Source organism: Tachypleus tridentatus, chromosome 13, assembly GCF_004210375.1.
Source record: "Tachypleus tridentatus isolate NWPU-2018 chromosome 13, ASM421037v1, whole genome shotgun sequence".
In the NCBI taxonomy this organism is placed as follows: domain Eukaryota; kingdom Metazoa; phylum Arthropoda; class Merostomata; order Xiphosura; family Limulidae; genus Tachypleus; species Tachypleus tridentatus.
Genome location: NC_134837.1, coordinates 18,693,687 through 18,719,969, shown reverse-complemented (window position 1 = coordinate 18,719,969; position 26,283 = coordinate 18,693,687). Strand labels below are relative to the sequence as shown.

Genomic DNA, 26,283 nt, shown 5'->3' with positions numbered 1-26,283 from the left:
AAAATATACTTCTGTTATATTGATAGTTGAAAATTAGAATATTATATGTTCATGACTCATCTGTTAGAAGGTCTTTCTGATATCCATGTTGAAAGATAAACCATTCTCATATTTTTTTGAGAACGTTGTGAAATGGTTTATACAGCTATACATGAGAAGCCATTATGAGTAAGGTAAAACAAGATTAATATATTTATATTTCATGTAAACAAATAAATAAATAAGAAAATTCATATTTTGTGTAAATAATGTAATCACTATCTAGATATTAGGCTGTCACATTATGAGGCTGGTGTTTTAATAAAGTTAAAAGCTGAGCATTTTTATTTTGTCAAAATAAAACGAGTTAACTCTGTCACTGTGTGTTTTCCTATGGTGAGGGTTCAGAGGGCATGTCATCAAATTTGTAGACCATTCAAAGTGTTATTGAACTACTGTTGAATACATTTCAATAAGTATGGTATCAAATTATACATTATAATTACAATTTTAATATTATTCATTGGTTAATTACTTACTAGAGTAGTAGATATTTTGACACGGTGTAAGAAAGTGTTTCCACTTTGAGCATTTTATCAAATTTATTACATCATTTTTGATAGTCAAGTTATTTATTGTATAAATGTATGGGTGTACAAATTTCTATGCATTTAGACCAATCTGGTTGTTACAAAAGAGAGTCTTAAGACAAAGGATTGGTCTTCCATATAGATCATCTGTGACCAACACATTTAAAGAATATGGAGTTTTAACAATTTATCAAGCCTGCATTTACCAATTCATTTGTATTGTAAAGGATATTACAATATTTAATTCTGATAAAACCATGTTAATTCTCTCCAGTAAGAAAGTTTATTTTGTTTGAAAAACAAAAAATATATGTCCATGAACTAATTCTGTTTTGAGCTCCAAGTATTTTTTTTTATTTATATATTCGGCTTTAGTTATTCCAAAAAGAATTTCATTAAATGATTGGTTAACTCACAGCCACAAATTTGTTTTTAAAATAATGTCGATTTATGTGTATTCAAATTATTGTGTGTTTGGTTTAACATCTGGATAATTATTGTGTATAGTTTTAATTGTTTTTTTTCTTTAGTTATTTATCCTTTATTTCCCTCAGTGAACTCAGCAGATGGCTCAATGTGGCTTTTGTATAAAAGAACACACACAGTATTTATCCTTTATGACAGTAATTTTGTGAATAAAAAAAGAAAATCATTACCTAAAAATCTTAAAATTTAATAATAAAAAAGCATTTTGTTCATGAAAGTATTCTAATGTTTACTAGGTTGATTTCAGTGCTGTTCCATGCAGGAAATTCATAACAGCTTTAAATAAAATGGTACTAAATTAACCATATAATTTGAATACAAGTGCAGTTTTGTCAAGTTCTGGCCAGTTGTGGTTTCTCAACTTTGGTTGTCAGGGTGTGATATAATTGCCTATATCTCAGCTTTGAGAAGCCATAGACTAGTAATCTGAACATGTAATGAAGGCAGCTCTTTATCTGTTCTTTTCAACTGTGTTGACACATGTCATTTCCAGTTCACTAGAAATTCATATAGAGACTGTAGCAATGTGATAAAGGTTTAGCTTATCAGAATGTTCTGTGAGAAAAGATGTTTATAAAAATGTCTGGTGCAGTTACAGTCCTGATTCTTTTTTAACATTTGTTTTATCATTTCACATTTAATTTAAATATAATCTTGAAGTATTGTAGAAAATAGTTTTCATGGAACGGGATGAGGTTATTTTAACTGTCATCTTGCACTTGACCATATGAAGTTTGGCTGTGTTAGGCATAAGGTACAGTAGAGCTAATTGATCCACATGGTTATTTAAATGGACAAAGAGAAATCACCAAAGAAAAAGAAATGTAAAAAAGTAATACACACATGGATAAAAAATGAGGTTAAAGCTTATTACATATATTGAATGAAACATCCTGTTTAGCAGTAATGAAAATTGGCTAGTGTATAATTTTATTATGGTAAAAATTTAGTGCTGTTTTATTTTAGTAAATGCACCCACAGTGAAACTGCATGTGGTGTTTTCTGAATCGAGAGAAAGATGGAAATATAAGATTTACAGCTTTAGAAGATAAAATATTGGCCTGGCATGGACAGGTAGATAAGGCGTTTGACACGTGATCTGAGGGTCGCGAGTTTGAATCCCAGTCACACCAAACATGCTTGCCTTTTCAGCCATGGGGGCATTATGATGTGATGGTCAATCCCACTATTAGTTGGTAAAAGAGTAGCCCAAGAGTAGTCATCACATGACTAGCTGGCTTCCCTCTTGTCTTACACTGCTAAATTAGGGATGGCTGGTGCTGATAGCCCTCGTGTAGCTTTTTGTGAAATTCAAAACAAACAAACAAGCAAGGCAAAATATTTGTAGAAAGATTTTAAAAGAATGTAGGAAGACACTAAAGTCAGTTATTAAAATCTACAAGAAAATAGATAATATTTAAAATTGTTTTTTAAAAAATATTTTATACAGTGCTTAGATCATTCTTTTCTATCAGTGTTTCAGTATGCATAGTCCAATTTCTTCATATCATAATAGTATTTATTTGGTGATGTGTCATATGTTTCAAGTCAAGTTGCAATGATTGTTGTGTCACTTCTTTCTCTTATGTCTTTAAGTGACATCATCCAGCAGTACTTCTGATGTACCAGATTCTTCTGTGGACTTTGATGCATTTCCTTTAAACTCCACATATTTACCTTCTGCTAACAGTACTTCAGGTAAATGTAGATTATGGGGCTTTTGTACATATTACAAAAGTAACATGATTCAGTGTATTGCACAAGAATAAATACAACATCAGTTCATAGTTGTAACAGAATAAATACCACATCAGTTCATAGTTGTAACAGAATAAATACCACATCAGTTCATAGTTGTAACAGAATAAATACCACATCAGTTCATAGTTGTAACAGAATAAATACAACATCAGTTCATAGTTGTAACAGAATAAATACACATCAGTTCATAGTTGTAACAGAATAAATACAACATCAGTTCATAGTTGTAACAGAATAAATACAACATCAGTTCATAGTTGTAACAGAATAAATAACAGAATAAATACAACATCAGTTCATAGTTGTAACAGAATAAATACAAATAGTTCATAGTTGTAACAGAATAAATACCACATCAGTTCATAGTTGTAACAGAATAAATACCACATCAGTTCATACATCAGTTCATAGTTGTAACAGAATAAATACAACATCAGTTCATAGTTGTAACAGAATAAATACAACATCAGTTCATAGTTGTAACAGAATAAATACCACATCAGTTCATAGTTGTAACAGAATAAATACCACATCAGTTCATAGTTGTAACAGAATAAATACAACATCAGTTCATATAACAGAATAAATACAACATCAGTTCATAGTTGTAACAGAATAAATACAACATCAGTTCATAGTTGTAACAGAATAAATACAGAATAAATACATCAGTTCATAGTTGTAACAGAATAAATACAACATCAGTTCATAGTTGTAACAGAATAAATACCACATCAGTTCATAGTTGTAACAGAATAAATACCACATCAGTTCATAGTTGTAACAGAATAAATACAACATCAGTTCATAGTTGTAACAGAATAAATACAACATCAGTTCATAGTTGTAACAGAATAAATATCAGTTCATAGTTGTAACAGAATAAATACAACATCAGTTCAATAAATACAACATCAGTTCATAGTTGTAACAGAATAAATACAACATCAGTTCATAGTTGTAACAGAATAAATACAACATCAGTTCATAGTTGTAACAGACATCAGTTCATAGTTGTAACAGAATAAATACAACATCAGTTCATAGTTGTAACAGAATAAATACAACATCAGTTCATAGTTGTAACAGAATAAATACAACATCAGTTCATAGTTGTAACAGAATAAATATAGTTGTAACAATACAACATCAGTTCATAGTTGTAACAGAATAAATACAACATCAGTTCATAGTTGTAACAGAATAAATACAACATCAGTTCATAGTTGTAACAGAATAAATACAACATCAGTTCATAGTTGTAACAGAATAAATACAACATCAGTTCATAGTTGTAACAGAATAAATACAACATCAGTTCATAGTTGTAACAGAATAAATACCACATCAGTTCATAGTTGTAACAGAATAAATACAACATCAGTTCATAGTTGTAACAGAATAAATACCACAGTTCATAGTTGTAACAGAATAAATACAACATCAGTTCATAGTTGTAACAGAATAAATACAACATCAGTTCATAGTTGTAACAGAATAAATACAACATCAGTTCATAGTTGTAACAGAATAAATAACAGAATAAATACAACATCAGTTCATAGTTGTAACAGTTCATAGTTGTAACAGAATAAATACAACATCAGTTCATAGTTGTAACAGAATAAATACAACATCAGTTCATAGTTGTAACAGAATAAATACAACATCAGTTCATAGTTGTAACAGAATAAATACAACATCAGTTCATAGTTGTAACAGAATAAATACCACATCAGTTCATAGTTGTAACAGAATAAATACAACATCAGTTCATAGTTGTAACTGCACATGCTTGTTTTTCAATATTTATAAATTAAAATGTAAAAAATGTACGTCGATTGTTCTCTGTGCTAAATATATTCCTTTAGTTATGAATTATTTGTTCTTTTAACAGAGCCTTCTTTGTGAAATAAATTATTACTGTTCAGTAAATTGTTACCTGATGAAGGTTTCAGTAATTAAAGAAAACATATTTAATGTAGAGAACAGTTTGTGCATGTATATTTTTAAAATTAACTATAACAAGTTGTAGTGAGTGATAAGAGAAATCTGAAGAAATAAAGTATACGAGTTGATGCAGCAAATCAGTGTTTGAGTTTTGTTAAAATAGGTATAAATGTTTAAAGAAAAATTGAAAACACTGACGAGTTTATTCCTGTGTTATGCTATTCCTGGGTTATGCTGTTGGTTTTTATTCATTGATTATTTTAATTTTGAATTTTATTACTGTTTTTTTTCCATATTTATAAGTTTTATTGAAGAGTGTGCCACTTTTCACTCTATAGTTCTTTTAAACTTAGTACTGGTCCCCTGCTAGTACAGCTATAAGTCTATGGATTTACACTAAAATCAGGGGATTCGATTCCCCTCAGTGGACTCAGCAGATAGCCTAGTGTGGCTTTACTATAAGAAAAACACGCACGCACACAGACACACACACACACACACACACACATACACAATTTAGTACTGGGTCAGTTCAAATATAAGATAGTTTAAGTTCAAATGATGCGTAAAAGTGTTTTAAAACTCTAACTTCTGTGTAACTTTTACCTCCTTTAAGTAACCCAAAGCTAAATTTTTAACAACCAGAGCCAAACATCATTTTAAAATATCTCTGGAAGATTAAGTGTTGGCAGGAGTATTTAAATAATTAGTGAAGTAGGCTTATGTAGAATAATCTTGAAGTAAGAATAGGCTTAGGTTAAACAGTTGATTCAGAGAGCTTGCCAGTGATGAGAAGCAGATGAGCAAAACATAGGATCATGAGGGGTGGTAACGTGAAGGATAGAGAAGTTATAGTTGTAGGCAACTGTCTAGTTAGTTATGGAGATAAAATAGTATGCAGAGTAAATAGGAACAAAAGAATGCAGTTTTGCTATCTTTGTGCAGGTGTACATCATATGACTGATGTAACCAGAGAGATAGTTAAGGTGCTTGTACCAATGCAGTTTTTGTAGTATGTGTTGGGGCTAATGATGTAAGGAAAAACGGATCTGAGGAACGTATTGATAAGTATAAAACACTGATAAGGGCATGTAAGGAAAGGTGTCATATCTTGATTTTATCAGGGACATTGTCAAGAATGAATTGTGCCTATGAGATACTAAGTATACTGAATACCAGGCTAAGATCAGTATGTATGGATGAGCATATAAGCTGGTTGGATTTGTGGAATACTTTTAATGGAAAGCTGATGTTTTTGGAATGGATGGCTTACACTTAACAAGGCAGGGGCAACAGGTTAATAAGGGCTGGTAACTCATCTGTAGTGATAGGTTTAAACTAGGGCTAGACAGAGGTGATAATAAGGGCTTGTAACTCATCTGTAGTGATAGGTTTAAACTAGGGCTAGACAGAGGTGATAATAAGGGCTGGTAACTCATCTGTAGTGATAGGTTTAAACTAGGGCTAGACAGAGGTGATAATAAGGGCTTGTAACTTATCTGTAGTGATAGGTTTAAACTAGGGCTAGACAGAGGTGATAATAAGGGCTGGTAACTCATCTGTAGTGATAGGTTTAAACTAGGGCTAGACAGAGGTGATAATAAGGGCTGGTAACTCATCTGTAGTGATAGGTTTAAACTAGGGCTAGACAGAGGTGATAATAAGGGCTGGTAACTCATCTGTAGTGATAGGTTTAAACTAAGGCTAGACAGAGGTGATAATAAGGGCTGGTAACTCATCTGTAGTGATAGGTTTAAACTAGGGCTAGACAGAGGTGATAATAAGGGCTTGTAACTTATCTGTAGTGATAGGTTTAAACTAAGGCTAGACAGAGGTGATAATAAGGGCTGGTAACTCATCTGTAGTGATAGGTTTAAACTAGGGCTAGACAGAGGTGATAATAAGGGCTTGTAACTCATCTGTAGTGATAGGTTTAAACTAGGGCTAGACAGAGGTGATAATAAGGGATGGTAACTCATCTGTAGTGATAGGTTTAAACTAAGGCTAGACAGAGGTGATAATAAGGGCTGGTAACTCATCTGTAGTGATAGGTTTAAACTAGGGCTAGACAGAGGTGATAATAAGGGCTGGTAACTCATCTGTAGTGATAGGTTTAAACTAGGGCTAGACAGAGGTGATAATAAGGGATGGTAACTCATCTGTAGTGATAGGTTTAAACTAGGGCTAGACAGAGGTGATAATAAGGGCTGGTAACTCATCTGTAGTGATAGGTTTAAACTAGGGCTAGACAGAGGTGATAATAAGGGCTTGTAACTCATCTGTAGTGATAGGTTTAAACTAGGGCTAGACAGAGGTGATAATAAGGGCTGGTAACTCATCTGTAGTGATAGGTTTAAACTAAGGCTAGACAGAGGTGATAATAAGGGCTTGTAACTCATCTGTAGTGATAGGTTTAAACTAGGGCTAGACAGAGGTGATAATAAGGGCTTGTAACTCATCTGTAGTGATAGGTTTAAACTAGGGCTAGACAGAGGTGATAATAAGGGCTGGTAACTCATCTGTAGTGATAGGTTTAAACTAAGGCTAGACAGAGGTGATAATAAGGGCTGGTAACTCATCTGTAGTGATAGGTTTAAACTAGGGCTAGACAGAGGTGATAATAAGGGCTTGTAACTCATCTGTAGTGATAGGTTTAAACTAGGGCTAGACAGAGGTGATAATAAGGGCTTGTAACTCATCTGTAGTGATAGGTTTAAACTAGGGCTAGACAGAGGTGATAATAAGGGCTTGTAACTCATCTGTAGTGATAGGTTTAAACTAGGGCTAGACAGAGGTGATAATAAGGGCTTGTAACTCATCTGTAGTGATAGGTTTAAACTAGGGCTAGACAGAGGTGATAATAAGGGCTTGTAACTCATCTGTAGTGATAGGTTTAAACTAGGGCTAGACAGAGGTGATAATAAGGGCTTGTAACTCATCTGTAGTGATAGGTTTAAACTAGGGCTAGACAGAGGTGATATTAGTAAATTGGAAAATATAATTGACAGGGACACGTTCAACAGGCATTAAACAGGAATGTATTTTAAAATCTATGATTAGTTGTTACTGTTGTATTGCTAGGGATATTAGAAATAAAATGTAGTTCAAAGCAGTTGTGGAAACTGAGAATTTTGGAAATATGAATATCACTGAGGCTTAGTTGGATTTGAACAATTTTAATGAGTGAGATTTGTTTGAAATACCAGGCTACAGATTGTTTACTAGAGACAGTGTTGAAAAAGGGGAAAGAGTAGCTTTATATGTAAATTGCATCCTGTTGAGGTAGAGCATGTTCAGGAAAATAGCACTGAGGTTGGGTCAGTTTGGGATAGTGTTAGTGGACATGAAAGGAAAACTCTTGTATTTGACATTTATCATAGACCACCAGGTCAGAATGTGGAAGTTAATTAGAAATTGTATAATGAGATAAGAATAGTAGCTGAAAAAGATATTATTATGAGAGATTTTAATTTCAGGGATGTTGATTAGGAACGTTTCAAGTCTGCTTGGCAGCGTAGGAGTCATTTGCAGTTTACACAGTACTACTTATCAGATAGGATGATTGATTCTTGGAATAAGCTGCCTTCAAGTGTAGTGGAAGCAGAAAACTTAACTGAGTTCAAAAAAAGATTGGATGAATACATCAATAGTAAGGGTGGGCATACTTGGGAACAAGAAGGGACATTCTTGATGGGTTAATAAGCTTTTTTTTGCCTATTTTAATATTCTGTGAACTTTTGTAATCATGATAAATTGTGAAACAATAGCTTCTAAGAGGAATAGAAAAAGGTTTTAGCTTAAATTACCATTATTAATTGAAATTAATCATAATATTAATTAATATTATGGACAAAACAAACTTTCACCTATCTATATATGTATGTATTCAAACAGTTGGATGTAACTACAACATCACGTTATTGTAAGGGGTATTACAAGAAACAGTTATCTCACTATTTGTTGTCAAAAGTTGGGTCTCAGAATTTTAACTTGGTTTTAGTACCAGTTTCAAATCATCTTGTTACCAATTTTAACTTGGTTTTAGTACCAGTTTCAAATCATCTTGTTACAATACAGTTTTGAACCACAATGTTAGTCTTCCCATTATGGTACATTTTCAAACCATCATGTTATAGGCATTGTCTTTTTGTTACAATAAAGCTTTTTACTTGTTATAATACAGTTTCAAACCTTTATATTATAGGCCTAGTATTTTTGTTATAGTTTCAGATCTTCACGTTGTAAGCCTAATCTTCCAATTGCAATACAAGTGACAGACTTAGCCCTGTTATGTCATTAGTTTCAAATTTTATATTATAGGTCTAATAATCTTGGTATTGTTTATTAACAAAAACATTTGTCTTTTGGAATTGTAAAGATGTATATCAAACGATTTGGACAATAAGACAAGAACAACTGTCTACAACGTAGTAAAAATGTAAACATACCTCTTTCATTTATTGGTCAGTTATAATTTTCTAGCATGTTTATTTGATTTATAACTCACTGTCTTCATTATGATATTAGCATATCTAAGCATGAAATGCAAATATGGTACAAAGACAACAATGGTGTTTCACACTTGTCTTTCAGGATACATGTTTTATGTGTTTGTTCCTGTGGAAGAAAACATCTGGTTGGCTGTGGTCCTCTGGAGTGGAGGACTGTCATCACTTGCTGTTGGTCTCCTTGGACACCTGTTGGCATTTCATGTTTACTTAAGTAGGATTGACTAGATTGTAATAACGTAATATTGCTAAATTTTGGTACAAGTGAAGTTTTAATAACACATTACTATTGTTTATTTTGATATAAAAGCAAGCAATTTACCCTTTATTTTTTGTTGTTGTGATTGAATTGATAGATATAAAGTATCGTATGTTGAAATTATGGTAAGTTTAAGTGATGTTAACAGTAATATTATGGTGCACATCTCTTTTTTTAATCATATTAAATCTATAATTGGTTTGACTTTAACATTCATTTTACAGTTCATACATTTATTGTTAACTGTAGAAGATCTATATAAAGTTTATTGAAATTGTAATTAATTTTTTCTCATGTCTTAACAGTGTGTCAGGGTCTTTCGACATATGATTATATTGTTCAGAGAAGAGAAGCAGTTAGTGAAAATGAGACAGCTGTTGTTTCAGAGTCAGAAGCTATCAATTCTACCATGAAAAGGAAAATTTGTTCCCAGTTTTGCATTATAATTTCACCAAAGAAGGTTGTTATGTGTATATGTTTTAGAATAAATTATTTAAATATTTTATAAGGTTTAAAAGAGACGTTTGTTCTATTTCTCTTAAATGTTTTTTAATATTATTTCTGTATGTTTTCCTTACCAAGAAACGTGTGACGTTCATTTGTAATAAATATGAGTTTGTGGAAATCATTTTGAAAAGTATGATAATTGGAATTCATAATAATGCCAGTTGTTTGTCTAGGTTTTAGTGATAGTTAACCCTGTGTGCATGGGTGGGGTTCAGCTTGTGTCATGACTACCTTTTACATTAAAAAATAAACTATTTATTATAATTTATTAATGATATTTTAATTTCAAAACGAAAAAAAATCAATCTTCACTTGTATGTATTGTGACACTTCTTTATTGAAATTGTCCATTGTTTAGATACTCACCCCTTCTACACATATATAGTATAGGTATTACAAAGGTAGAGTTTAATTTTATACTCTCTAGCCTTCTTTGTATACAAAGATGTGTGCCAGAAAATCGGATTTGCTTGTCAAACCTTTCTTTCACATCCTAGTTTTCACAAAATGTCAACATTTCTCTGATGTTTGCTATTGTATCATGCATAACCAGTGTAAAGAAAATATTTCCAAATAAGACTCAACTTCTGACGATGATAGCGTTACTGTTGTAGAAATGCCATTAATCATTTAATGAATTATTTTAAGGCACTTGTATGCTTTAGAAGGGTAGCTAACTTCTAACAGTTAAAGGACAATGCGTTCATTGTGATTGTTATTATTTTATGTTCTAAGTTACGTATATAGAATAAATAAAAATCATTTTAGGTAGTAATAAAATCAGGACAAAACATTAGGGCCAAGTTTCATGAGGGATAATAAAAATAAAACAGAAAGGCCAGATAAGTTCTAAACTTCTTGTTTTGTACATACATTTATTTGCTGTAAAAGGATTTCTTGGCTAGGTTTGCATGTGAACTACTAGTAAGTTGCATAAACCATGTATAACTTGAGTTAGGTACTCTTCCTGTGTATTAGTTTTGTTTTGTTTTTTATACATGTGTAGTAGTTATACACAGTTCAAAGGGTGATAAAATTAAATGAAAACACTTGTGAAAAGAATAAAAGACTGAAGGTGTTAGGGTTACTGTCTGAAATAACCTGCAGCAATTGGGAAAGAATAAAAAAATGAGTAATTTGGATTTATATTGTTTGTCATGGTTACGAGGTTGGTCAAATTGACTGGTCCCGTGTAGTGTTAGGGAACAGAAAATATCTGATAGATTACAGTTTTACTGAAAATAATTTTTTGATATTAATTTAGGAGAACACAAAAGTTGCCTTGTATTCAGACTTATCTGAATCAATCTGACTAAAGGAAATTCACAGATAAATCTTCTGTAGAAGTACTTTATTAAAAATTTAATTGTTTTTGTGTTCAGTGTACCAAACATTTACTGAGTTTGTGAAGATATACTAAGTAGATTTGGAGTTGTAGTAAATATTAATTCCGTAGTTTTGTTTAGGCCAATGGACTAGTCCCTTGTATGTAAGGTTAACTCTGACTAAAAAGGGTGGAATACATTGCATGCAATACATAACTTCTAAAGTAATCATGAGAGTGATACCATATTATAATTTTTGATAAAATGTGCATATATTCACAAAATTTTGCAGATTATCAGTTTATGTTAAAAGACCTTCTTACATAAAATATCAGGTTTTTAATTAAATATTAAAATTTGTTAATTAAATATTTGCTCGTGAATCTTCTGTTTCAGAATATTGACTGTCCAACATGTGAAGTGGGTTTGATTTTAAAATTAAAAATAATTTTCTTAAATCTGAAAATTCTCAAATTTTATTTGCATAATCACTGTAACCTGCTAAAACTATCACAGGTTGTGGAGATAAACCTTATTTTTGTCAGTGATTTTCTCTACCTTAACCTCTTCATGTCAGGCTAATGTAATTTTCAAAATCAAATTCTTTATTTCACTTATTTTACAATACATAGAGTAACTCTGAGATTTCTAAATGTGTCCTTTCAAAAACTGGTAAGAAGATTTTAAGGAACGTAAGTATCTCACACTTAAAAAATGGCATTATTTTGATTGTTTTGACTGAAAATATGTTATTAGTCATGGCACAGAAGCTCATAAATGACTGAGTTTATTTACAAGTACAATCTTTTAGTCCATATCTCCTGCTTCCTTGTGCACAGTGGTATATTTGTGGACTTAACAACACTAAAAGAAACTGAGTTGTGATACCCGTGGCAGGCAGAACACAGATAGTTCTTTGTGTAGTTTTTTGTTTAACTTGTACAACAAAATTTCATAGCTCCATTTCATAGAACTAATTACAGCTGGGGTTAATGAGGATTCCCTTTGTGTTTTATCTGTTGTCTTTATTTTCACTTAAACTCTTAAGAAGTTGATTGCCTTTTATGATTTTTAATGTATTGATTTTGTTTTTAGTTAAAATATAAAAATACTTGTAGTTTCATATTTCATTTATATTATTTGTAGAATTTTCTAAAAGGATATCAAAGTTGTTTAAAAGTAAATAGTTTAGCTTTTCATCTTGTTTACTATATCAGTAACTCTAACTATTATTATAATGAATGTACAATACAGTGAAATGGTTGAAATTAAGAAATGAACATACCTTTTAAGTTTTTGTAGAATATGTTTAAAAGATTTTTCTTTTGTTAGATATCTTTTTATTCTCACATACTACTCATTTGTTTTGACACAAGTCAGTGTTGCTCTCAAGTCATATTAACAGTGTTTGTAGCAGACATGCACATTTTGGGGAACATTTTTGTGTAATGTAAGCCTTGAGAACTGATGCAAAGTATAATGCACATGTAACAAATGTTTAAACCTTTCAGTTATGCATTTTAAAACATAACTAATACTGTAAAATGAGCTCTTTCTAATGACTATACATATGTATATAACATCTACATGTAGGCAATAAAGCCCAAACAAATATATTAAGGTGGGCATGGCACCTATAAGGGGTGAAAAAAATGTATTACTTGTTTCAATTGCATTCATCCAGAGAACTTTGAAGTGTATGCGTTGAAAGGCTGTGTGAGTATCTCAGTCTAGATTTATGTCTACAGTACTTCCACTGTTTTATTGAAGCTGCATAGTACCAAAGTAAAGATTTTTCATGACTTGTTGGTCATGTGATAATACATTTTTATAATGTTAATTTCAGTGACATACATTGGTAGTAAAGGGTTTGATTAAATTTTGAATGTGACACAGTGAGTTCTGCAGAAAAACAGTTAAAAGGGCAATTGTTGCAACCCTGTATGGGACTGGTTGATTTTACTGGCATGATAACCACCATAAAAACTTAAGGATAAATCTAAATTACCCTTTCTTCACTTTAGAATGCACTGTATATTGTAACAGAAAATAACAAATGCATATTCTGAATATCTTGAGTCTTGTGATAGTATCCATCTGTGTAGTTATCAATATTCTTTGTTTTTTAACCTTTGAATCTTTTCTAATTTAATAATCCAAGTTGTAAATAATGTGGCTTGTGCTGTTTATGTGACTGTATTAAATAGCATGAAACTGATCTTCATGAAGTACAAATCTTAGTCTTGGTCGTAGTATTTCAGAATTTTGTAAAGTTCTGTTACATTTTAGTTACCAAACATTACATGTACATGTATTATTACTGTTTAAAAATAAATTCTTAACTTTCTGTTATTGTCTCCAGTGTGACCACTGTAAGTCTACAGACCTACAATGCTGAATTTAGGAGTTCAATTTCCCTGTGTGGATATAGCTGGTAGCCCAATATGGCTTTGCTCTAAAGCAAACAAATTTTAGTTAATTTTTTCTTAAAGAGTAAAACAGTAAATAATATATAGAATGTGATAAGCCCTATGACTTATGATGTCACTAAATATTTTTGTACTTGTGTGTTGTACTTTCTAAGCTTTGTCAAATTATGTGTGTGAAGGATTTTTAAAAAAATTGTAGGTTTAATAAATACATTTTGAAATAAAAAATTATACATTACTGTACTGATACCACAAAATTATACTCTAATTTATCAGCTTTAGTAGCTAAGCTGTATTAAGGTCTCAAAAAAAAAAAATCTGATTTCTGATCATTGTATCCCTTTGATCACCATTGTTAAGACTCTTCAATGGTTATAATGGCTTTAACAATATAAATACTGTAAGAAGACAGACAGGCTTATGTAGTTCAAAAGTGACCACCTTTGATTGGTTGTAAACATACACTTAAGAGAAGTAGGCATAGGTAAACAAGTATTTCTGGAAGTGGATGGAGTACTGTGATGGGTTCCCTAAGTGTAATGATATGTCAGGAAATAGAAAAGATTGGAGGTATTTATTTTTTTGCTTATCAATATTGGTAATTTGATTTGTGATTCCGTAAAAACTGTAGACTACATTTTATGATTTCTACAATTCAATCTGAGCAAAATCAGGAAATATGTCATGTGATACACAAACAAAAAATTATATTTACTTTTGTACTAAGAAATTAAATAATACTAAAGTTTTGAAAAACAAACTACAACTTGGTTCAAAATTTATGTTATGTATCCGTAAAATAGCAGCTCAAAAAATTTTGAATGGAAGTCTACAAAATGTTATGACGTGCTCTGACCCACACCTATATGGAAAGAGGTAAATCTTTATGTTCTACAATGAACTTGTAATTTTTCTATAGTATTAAACATAAAATAGGATGTTGTGAATGTTGGTTCCTAAAGGTTTGTCAAGTTTTAAGCAGAATCAGAATGTCGTGAGTGCACGTAAGCATAATATGTTTTTTTTCACAATGTAGGAATTATAAGGAAGTGCAATTACTTGGAAGAATAGTTATTATTTGTGAAATAAGAAAAGTTTAGTACTAACTTCTAAACTTTTTAGTTTGGTCAGATTGGTTCAATATTTACACATACAGTGACAGTAGCCCTTAAGTAACTTCAACAGACAGCCCATTCCCTATGAAAATTAAGTCCCCGTGATGCCAAACATGCTCACCCTTTCAGCTGTGGGGGCATTGTAATTTGATGGTCAATCCCACTATCAATTGGTAAAAAAGTAGCCCAAGAGTTTGCAGTGGGTGGTGATGACTAGCTGCCTTCCCTCGAGTCTTACGCTGCAAAATTATGGGCGGCTTGCATAGATAGCCCTCGTGTAGCTTTGCTCAAAATTTAAACCAAACCCTATGAAAATACATTTGTGAAGGATAGATTTGATTTTTGATACATTCTGTAGTAGGTCATACAATTTTTTTTTTTTTTTTTACAGGGTAACCAAATATCGCCTAGTCTAGTTACTGACACCAAAGAAGTGGTTGAAAACAGTGATATAAATCTGCATAAGAAGTAAGCCATTAACTGTTGAATCATATTTGTAGAGCATACAAAACTGAAAAACCTGCTATTTACATTAATTTCAATATTTGTTTACTGTGCAAGTGAAATACCTGTGATGATTAAATTTGTATTCTGTTTTGAAGTAAACAGTTATCATTAATTTCATGTAATGTGAATTTAAAGTATACACAGTAAATCTTAAAAATTCCTCAACAGCTCATAACTATACAAAGTTATCCGAAAATGTTTATATTTGGGGATTTATTGTGTATAAATTGCATGATTTAAGAAGTTAATTTTGATATGAATTTTTGGTTACTTTTTAAAATATCTTTTTGTAATATTGTTTTATTCAAGTAACAGTGCTATCTGTAATCTCAAATACTGTTTTTCTTATTTTTTTGGATCTTACTGCAGAGAATTAGAATCGGGTGAAAATCAGAAAGACCAAAGTCTTGTAGGGAATGGGAATGTGGTAAGGAACATTGTAAAGAATGACAGAACATTTGAAGAGACTCCAGGAAATGTGTATATAGGGAGCCCTCGACAGAGATGTGAATATATAAATGAAAATCCTAAACAGTTAAAGAAAAACCTCAGAAGAACCCAAGTAAGACAGAAGCAGTTTAAAATCTATTGATATTTAAAAATGTTTTGAGTAAATACCAAGAATAAGGTAGCAAATATTTGGTAAATTAATGTTTATATGTGATTGTAAGGGAGTATAAATAAAGTTTTGTCATTCTCAAAAGCCTAGTGGAAAAGTAATTTGTCGTATCTTTTTATTGTAACTTAGAGAATACATTTATTTAAGGCATTTCAGAAACTTTTAAAGTACCTCAAAATGTTTTGTAGTTATACTTTTATACATATCTTAAGTTAGTTGTACTCATCCTTGCATAAAAATGCCCAAAGCGTAATTCTCATTTGAGCTAGTTGAGTCTGAAATAGTGAAAAAAACATCTTCAAAGAAATCGTAAAAGCTAGTTCTGATTTATAAATATTTTGTTATATAATTTATATACAAAGTTATGTAATTCAGGTTAATTTATTAAAATGTTTTAAGTTTGAAATTTTAGTTTCCAGTACTTTAATTAACCTGTTTTATGTGCTGCTAAACCAAATTCTAGCTAAATGTTCAAAATCAGTTTTGTTGTAAGAATGGCTGAATGGTTTTTTCAGTATTTAATCATGATTATGTGAAGGTTGTATCTGATCAGCTGTTTTCTGAAGTACATTATTAATGAAAGTTTTAAAAATAATTGTTTAACTTTAACTGGCTAATTATCAACTCAGTTTGAAAACATTATAACTGAAACAGGACTATTTTTCAGAAGTTGTCTTTTTAATGTTTGGATAAAAGAACTTGCAATTATAAATGCACAAAATCAGTCTCAGTCTTGTGAGAGTCATACCAGGTAATAAGGGTGCACTGTAGTCCAGTGTTATGTGTGATTTAATATTAAGTGGTACAAGTTTTGGTGTTTTTGTCTTTTTGGAATGCATTTTTCTTTTGTTATGTAGAAATTGAATTATGAAAAAAGATTACAAAGAATTAGAATTAAAAATAACTGACTGTATTTTTAAAAAGTATAATTTTCTTTTTTAGCTGTGTTTGGAACAAGGCCAGTCAGATTTTTCAGAAAGAGAAGACATAAAGATGCTGGAAGAAAACAAAGAGCTTGATAGCTTTGGTAAGAAATTTGTTTAGGTGTGTAATAATTTAGATAAAATTGGATATTTATTGCCTATGTATAATCCTTTCCGATGGGTATAGTTTTTCGAAAACAATATTAGTTTGCATTCAGGCATATTTCAAATTCATGAGTTTTGTTTTTTAAGGTAAAAGTCTGTTTATGAAAGTAATACTGAAAAATTTCAATGAAATAATTTGAAATTAATTGTAGAATGTATGTAGTCCATTTTATAAAGAAAATAACTGAAATGCAATACTTAATTTGTTATTTTCCTTCAGTAAAAAATGTCAGTAGAATATTTAACCCTGTCATTGTAAGTCAAAGGTCATGTTATTGAGTTTGTTGACTGATCCAAATTTTATTCAACTATTATTTTATAAACCTATGTTAGTAAGTTTGGTATCAAATTGAAGATTACAATTCAAACTTTAATACTATACATTAGTTAATTTTTTATTTTAAAAGTAATGTTAAAAAACAACCCAAATATTGATTTTGTGTATCAAGTGGTGTGTTGAATGCAGCATTGGTTCAAATTAGATGTATGTAATGTGCAGATACAAATTTTATTACAAATTAGGAACTCCGAATATCTGTGTAAAATATGAACCTTCTGGCTTTTCTGTTTGTTCGTGTACTGAATTAAACACCCTGTTCCTACTCATCTCTTTTCATCTTTGGATGCATTCTGTGACATATGAATAAGCAATCCAAAGCTTAGAAGGTCCACCTAGTGGCTTTTTCAGCCATTTTGAACTATTATGATATTGACTTGTTCTTTTGAATCAAGAGTTCTAGGAGGTAGGTTGAATCTTAAGGCTGCTCGAAACTTCATAATTGTTTAGATCCAAATACAGCTTAGTTATTAAGCTTGATAAATTATAATGGAAGTTTATAGTATCTGTATAGTTATATATGATTTTTGGGTTATTTTAAATGTATGTATAAAACCTAAGAGAATTATAGTTTTTGACATCCTCCACAAGCAAAATTTTAAAAGGCTTTGCAACCTATGACAAGCACCAAAGGAGTACAAAGGTCATTCTAAGTAGAAGATGACCTTTGTTTGCTATATTTATTTTTTATAATTCCACATTTTAAGAAAAATAAGTTTAAGAACTTATTTGTAAATATTAATGATGCATGTACATGTATAATGTATTATAACAGAAATGTGACCATTTTACAAAATACTAGTTAACTAAAACATAGTTGAGACAGTAACATGTATGCATATACTCCATATCATTGCAACTTCTGTAATTCTAACAAGACATGACCTAAAAGATCAGTCTCATAAAATAAGCAATATGCATATTAATGTACAATGTTATGGAATATAAACTGTTTGGACTGAGCATTTGTGTGTTATAATATGTTATAATATGTAGTTATTCTAGAATGGAAAAGTGTAATTTGTATTTATTTCCTTACTTTTTATGGTGGTTACAAGGTCAGTCAAATTGACCAACCATGTATAGAGTCAGGTAGAGAAAATAACAGATAAAATGATATTTTACTGAAAAAACATTTAAAATATATTTACCAGGTTGTATGTGTATTACAAAAATGATATTTGAGATTTTTTTGATCAATAATAGTTCTTTTTGTAATCAAAATGTGAAAGTTGCTTTGCATTCAGACTACTAATGGAACAAGACATGTTATTATTCATAAACAAATCTTTAGTAAAAATACTTCATTAAAAAATCTGATTTTCTGTGTACAATAAACTTGTAATATTTACTAAAAGTCTACCAAATTTTCTGAAGGTACTTGTACACCATTAAAAGTTATAGTATAAATACTTAATGTGTATTTTATACTGAGCCCATTGCAGAAGGGTTATTATTATTGTTCATGTGAAGCCATACATTCCTTATAAATACAGTTTTATGGGAAAAACTACATTTATATCATCTCTTCAGAAGCTTAGTTACATTGACTGAGATTGGATCTGTAAAGCTATATTTACTGATTTGTGCTGTAACTTTGAGCCTACATAGGTTCTCTTCACAAACTTCAGCAGGCTTTTAGTAAACATTAAAAGTGTGTTAGACACAAAAAAAATCTGATTTTGTTTTAATAAAGTATTTTAACCAAAGAGTTGTCTGAGAATATTCAAAGACTTTAGGGAGTTAGTGTATGTGAAAGATGATTTTTGTGCTAAGAATACAAATATGTATTTTAATTTTGTGGATTTAGTATATCATTTTCATAACCTCTAGCACCATCTCAGTGAGTGCCAAGCTTTTTTTTTTACGTAAAACTGTATATGTTTATCTTTTCTTTGTTATTTTCTCTATCTTCACACAAACTGAGGAGAAATCATCAGTGTAGAGTGAAATGTATCAGAATGTTTCAAACTACTTACCTGAACAGTTTCATCTGTTGTGTTTTTGATATATAGTTTCATGTAATTATATGATTTTTATTGCTGTACTTTGTATTCAGTGGAACAGTAATCCTGCTGTTAATAGCAATAAATTACGTGAGTCCATTAGGTGGTAGAACATCATGTGAAATGTGATCAAGCTTGTGAAATTTTAAACTTTTTATTTCGATGAAATTTTGTTAGGCCAAGCTCAGAAGTTGCTAATTCTTACATTTTAGCAGCTAAACGTATATCAAAATGAATAAAAAATTTACATTAAAAAATAGTCATCTAAGACTTGCAGTATTCACTTGTGTACCTGAAGTTGTTTGCAATGAATTTAAAAATATGAGCCATTTTCTTCACTAATCTTTGTTAGGTTTCACCAATTTGGTTGCCCAAAAATATTTTATTTAGCTATCAAGTATGCATTTTAGAACACAAAAAATAATTAGTCACCAGAATAGAATCTCTCCAAACTGTTTAAAAGTTATCTGGTTTTCCAATTATGTTATAGATTGATTTAAAATTTTCCATTAACATTTCTAAGAAGTATAACAATGATCACAAACAAAGACAGTATGGTTAAACATGTACTTATTTGCACCAGAATCATACAGCTGTTGTTAAGGCTCATAGAAGTGAATTTGATTCTTTCTGGTTATAAACATTCCCATTAACTATATAAGGTTGATTAGCAAAAGAATCTTAAGTCAGATAAAGAGAGGGAAGGGGCTTCTCTGGTGGGTTTGATAAACTTATTGATAATTTAGCAAAGAAAATAGAAGTACAAATATTACCATTTCTTGCAGTTATTTTTAGCTTGTTATTCTAATTGGAAAATACAGGAGGCTGGTTTTGAAATGGATAAATTAGAGTTTAAGTGGATCACATCATGTGAATTGATGGGAAAAAAGCACTCTGAGAATGGTTCAAATAACTTTTTATTTGAAATTAGGAACTTAAAACTTATGTAATATAAAACATTGAATTATAAATTATATTTCTATGTTGAATATGTTGATAATTACATTGTTTAATGTTTGAATGTAACACTAAAGTACCAATACAAAAGAGCCATGCCTGGATGTCAATGGTTACTAGCTCATAACCAGGAAGTTATAGCATAGGTATTCTTTGTTTTATTGTATATTAAATTTCTAGTTTCAATAGGTACATTACAACATTAACTGTGGAGTTTGAACACCTGTATAGGGCACTTAGTACTAAAATAGAAAAGCAAAAATATTTTAAAGAGTATTTTTATTTTATTGTCAGGCACTCAAACTGTAATTGTCATTTGAAAATTGCAATTTTTGGCTCATTTTCCCGAAAAGTGCACCCTTTTCTAGGGTGTTTTTATTGTCTTGTTTTTTTTTTTTCTAGCATGGTGTAATTTTATAGTCTTGACAATTCTTTGACAAATTTTGTTTTTTTTTTTCTTTGATCTGTCTTGCATAATAAAAGCAAATAATAAATTTATTAAGCAATAATTAGACACAAAAAATCAAATATCAATATAAAACATAGTTAACTCGTCCTGTGATGGAAATAATTGGACATTGTTTTAAGTATTTCTTTTGATTAACACGATTAATAGAAGATCTTATACTATAAGGAATAAAATTATGAATAATGAGGTGCCAAATAAAGATATTGATGAAGTGTAACTGTTTTATTGGTGTGGGTACATTAATTGGAAAAAAGATTGAAGTCGTATATGAAGTGACTTTAAAGGCCTATTAAAAGAAACATGCAATGTAGATAAAGCTAAAAAATATAAATAAAGTTTATCATTGAAAGAGGGAGTTAAATTTACTGAAATCGGTATCAAGCCTATGAGATGAATACTTGTATTGACTTTCAAACAAGTATAGAATTCTTAATGAAATGCCTATTTGGACCCTTCCTTATGAAACATCTATTTAAGCCCTTCCTTATGAAACACTTATTTGGGCCCTTCCTTCAGCTGCTTACCTATCCATCTCCTTTTTATGTTTGATTTGGCCAATCCTACTTTTTATTTTATTTTCACCATGGAAATTTTTTATGGGGCTTGTCTCCTTTATCATCTTGTATCTTGTATAATATTGGTAGAATATGGTGCAGTTTCAGTATATTCAGGAAGAACCCGAATTTAACTCCAATAGGCTATAAAAGAATCAACACAAAAAATGTAGCCAATTGTTCTTTTTTTCCTCTATAGGGCTGTGAACAAATTTGTGTGTCGGATATTTACTGGTACATTATCTGATTTGTGGGTGTGTACCTTATATTTTGTGGGACACATAATAGTTTTTAAGATGCATTTTCCATTGTTATAAGCTTATTAGTGTATTACCGTGTTATAATGAATATAGGATAAATTGTTTTAAATTTTTTAAGATTAAAATAACTGTGTATCAGAAGGTATGGGATTATCAAAATTTGAATACATTTTTTTTTTTATCTAAGGTTCTAATAAGTATACATTAAGTTACTTAGCAACACTGAATATTGATTGTAAATGTATGTATTTTTAAGGCCCTGCCAAGAAGTATTTTCGAAGCACGTCGTCTTCGGTGCTGTTGCCTCCCATTTTAGAAGTTGAAAATGATTACAGTCCCATGCACTTATCTACAACAAATCGCTCAGTGTCACAACAGTCTTTAGATTCTTGTGGAAGTGGTGGTGATGATTCCTTCTTGTCTCAAGAGCTAGTTAGAAGAGAAGGAGATTTACCAGCTCATGGTAGCCTCAGCAATCTGTTTGTAAGCTGCTCAGAAGATTTAGAGAGCTCAGAAGTACAACAAGCAGATGAATTGAATGTGGTGCAGGAAGTGTGCATCACTCAAAGTCCTGCTGCCACTATAAAATCCATGGTTTCTGATTCGGATAACAATGACACTGAGCAGTGGGTCTTTGGTCTAGGTGACAGCATGGATTCAGAAATGAGCACAGGGGGTCTTCAAAACAGCCAGAAATTGGTAAAGTGGAATTCGGATGACGAACTGACATCCAGCCGAAATGAATCCATGTTTCATCGCAGATTCTCAGACTTTCATGACCAGTGGCGTGTATCTCAAAATAGCTCTTCCAACTATTCTCCTTTCAGAAGAAACAAAGTAATTTCATTCACTGATGTATCCAAAACTAGCTTGAATGCAGATGAGGAACGGAAACAGTCGTACGCTTTACCCCAAGTGACTTTTAAACAGAAAAGAACTGACACTCCTTTGACAACAAGGTCTCCAAAAAATAATGACAAACCCTCTTCTTCACAAAAGAAAGATTCAGAAGAAAAAAATTCAGTTTTATAACACCCAAGCTACATCGTTGTGGTTACTATACAAATTTAAAAGTCAGTTTGTTTGTGTCTAAACTGATATGTTGTTTGTCTTGCTGTTTTAATGTCAAGTTGCAAGGAATAAATAATTATTTTAAGCATTTGTTTGTCAATCTTTAAAAGTTGAACGTACAAAATTCATTTAGTGCTTTGTAAACCTTTCCTGCTCTGTTTATTTGTATAAATACACCTAGAGTATTGTCTGTTTAACCACAGGCATTATGTAATTTATAATTCTTCGGTTTTCTTTGTTTGTGTGCTTCAAGTTAAATCAAGTTTAGAGTCAAAATGAGACTGTTTTTATTTAACAATACTTGTATTTAGAAATTTTTTAGATACTTCAGTAATGATATATTTTTTGAGAGTTAACTAGTTTGTTATTTGAAGGATTTCATCCATGCACTGTTTTACAGTTGTGTAAAATGTATCACCCGGGAGTGAAGAAATGATAGTTTTTTGCAAATGGAGAAATGTGGAATTTTTACAGGAGATTTCAGTTTTCAAAGATGTGTTTCATGTTACAATGTTCATTAGGGCCCTTCAGCTGATGGCCTACCAACAGTTAGCAAAAGATTCTAAAGAAATACGAGGGTAAGAAAGCAGTAGTGTGATAAATGAATTTGTGGTTAACATGTGCAAAATTTACGTATATCATTATATCAGCATAAGAGACAGATATAACAAGCATTTAATGGTACTAAAGTGTATTGTAATTTTATTTTAAAAAATACTGTATGTGTGTGCTTTCATAAAAAATTTAAAAATGTTTCTAATGATAAACTTGTGAATGTTACACTACCGTGTTATAAAAATACTACTCGCATGGTGAAATGAGTTCAATATAATAACATTATATAACATTTATTATATGGCTTAAAAATGCACAGACTTAAATGCTTTTAATTTGCTTTCTTCTAACTATTTTCTAAATTGGTTCATATGTATACATAGTTGAAGATCCTTTGATGTAGATCTTCCCCATTGTAAAACTAATGTTTAAATGTGCCATCACATTATTTGTGTACTTAATTAGTGTATTCCCAGTGGCTCAGTTGTAAGTTTTCTGCGCTTGTAATGCAAAAAATTAGCAGTCATAGCACGGATAGCTCATTTTGTAACTTTGTGTTTCAACGACAATTAAATTGAACCTTAATTAATGTAGCTGGTGAATGTTTAAAATGTAACTACACTTTTGTTGCATATAATGTTTGTTGTTGGGTTTATCTTGAGATAAATAGCTATAGTTTTATCAGTTTAAATTGTGTAAACTGGCTGCTGGATTTAATACAATATTCATACTTGCAGCTTAGTAGAGAAAAGAATTTTTAAAATATTAATTAGATGTCTATGAAAGAAGATATTTATTATAATTGTTCTTAGTTCAAGCTATAACACGGAAGTTTGTTGACATATCTTAAGCATAATGCAGAATCACTTTTTAAATGTTTTTGTATTTCAAATTGTTTTCTTTGAGTATTCTCACATAAACCAACTGAACATGTCATTTGATGTTTTTTTCAGTGCCTGAGATACTTCAAAAGTGAGTTTTTATCTTGGTGAGTTCAGAGATATGAAAAGCAAAATCTCTTTGGTTTATGTATCTTGTAGCTCAAAGTATTTTATGTAGAAGTGTAGATCTAATTACTTAGTGTGTCACATTACTTTATGAAATGGAAATATAAATGTATTGCAAGTGTGCCATTGCTAAAAAGAAGTACCACAACAGTTGTCTTTCCCAGGTATAAAACTCTGCCTGAAGTTTCTCCAAGTTCATAAGAAATTCTATCCTCCATATTTAATTTTTGTGTGTTGATTCTGTAATAATTTTTTTGACCTGTAGGCTTCCTTTATCATAAAAATGTGCAAATTATATTTTTAGATATATTGCCAGAGCTATCCTATCCATATAATACAAAATCATTTAGGTAATTAGTCTGGTTTTCAAAGAAAATATTCTGGCTTCTCCAGGCAAATCTTAATTATTATTCAGTTGAAAGTCCAGATTCATCCGATTTCTTTTTCAGTGCTGTTTATGTTACTGTCCAAAAATTAATTAAATAATTCTTCATATATTAATATTAAGGTAGCTATCTAGACTTTCAGACTTATTCAAGTAATGTGCAGACTCTACAGAATAATGACCCAAAGCTATCCAAGCAATGTTCAGATGTCCAAAACTATCCAAGTAAAGTCCCTGTAAATGTTTAGAATTATTCACATAAATACTTTGTAGTTCACCAAATGGTTGTGAGTGTTCTGATTAACTATTAGTTATGATGATTCATCAGCCAGTAAACCTTAACAACTATTAGTTCTATAGTCCAGTCTGTCTTGTCAGATTAATACTGAAATGGATAAGATATAGAATGATCATTTTATGGCCACTAAAAGTAAAAGTATTTGTCTTAAACTTAAGAAATGTGAGTGTAATAAAAGTATTGTAACTTGAAATATTGCCGTAAGCTAAACATTACATCTACCAAAGATCTCTAATATATTTTATTTACTTGGTACATTTTCTTTGCTATTTTGTATATTAATATTCATAACACTGTTTATTCATAAACAAACTTTGTAAATGAAACTTATTGTTGATATGATCACAAAACATTTTTGTTAGCTCTGTATTGTATAGTTCTATTCTACAAGACTTAGGGTAATGCTACCATCTGGTGGCAAAATACTTCATTTATAAAGAAAGCTCACTGTATAATTAAAAATCAAGTGAAATGTATTGTGTTTTTGAGCCAATCTTACGAGTGCATCAACAATGGAGTTTTCATTATTAAAACTATTACCAGCTGTGTTGCTCCAATCAAAGTATTGTTTTTGTTAAAAATGTAAATAGTTTGCTCTGTTTATTTCAAAATTATTTTGATGTTAAATATTTGTAAATATGTGCTGATAAAACAGGATGTGAACAGATACCTTGAACAATTTGTGGAATCTTGTGTCATAGTAATTATGTGTCATGTTTTATTAGACTTTAGTGACTTGAATAAATCCTGAACTGTAGAATGCATACTGTTGCATGATGAGGCATGAACTTTGGTCAGCTTTAAAATAGATGAGGTTGTTGCACAAAAAATATGACCATTAATGTTTGAATAAATTAGATGACCTTTCCATGCATATATTTATTAAAAATGAAAAATAAAAAGGCATGACAAATATTTGCTTCTGCATACACAAGTTTAGTATGTTTATGTTGGAAACTGATGGATTCAGGTAGAAAGGATTGAATAATTATAAATTTGAAATAACTTAGCTGTCAGACAGAAAGGGAAAAATGGTAAAGCATATTTTACACTTAGAATGTTCAGAATGACTGTGGAGGTGGTTTAGTTATACGTGATGTTAACCAGATAATCTGTAGTAGAAAGTTAAGGGGGGACTTTGTTTCCTATCCCTCTTTACCTCCCCACACCTTCAGTTAGTTGATACCATTATACAATGAAATAAGTATGTTATCAACTTAATGTTTCTCTTTGCTGTAGGCTGATATTACTATTTGCCTGA

At 30.6% G+C, this 26,283-nt stretch overlaps 1 protein-coding gene across 11 annotated transcripts in view; it reads left to right on the top strand.

Moving 5' to 3' along the window:
* LOC143241016 (uncharacterized) overlaps positions 1-25,689 on the top strand; it is a 45,514-nt gene extending 19,825 nt beyond the window's left edge. For 10 of the 11 annotated variants that reach the window (XM_076484424.1, XM_076484423.1, XM_076484422.1 and 7 more), the window contains 7 exons: positions 2,652-2,753; positions 9,360-9,488; positions 9,839-9,993; positions 15,301-15,377; positions 15,786-15,978; positions 16,978-17,062; positions 21,963-25,689. In XM_076484424.1, coding sequence (XP_076340539.1) covers positions 2,652-2,753; positions 9,360-9,488; positions 9,839-9,993; positions 15,301-15,377; positions 15,786-15,978; positions 16,978-17,062; positions 21,963-22,738 — 1,517 coding nt within the window. In that variant the 3' untranslated portion in view covers positions 22,739-25,689. The remainder of the gene's footprint in view (positions 1-2,651; positions 2,754-9,359; positions 9,489-9,838; positions 9,994-15,300; positions 15,378-15,785; positions 15,979-16,977; positions 17,063-21,962) is intronic. The other variant, XR_013022141.1, reaches the window with a different exon arrangement.
* Positions 25,690-26,283: the final 594 nt, after the last annotated feature.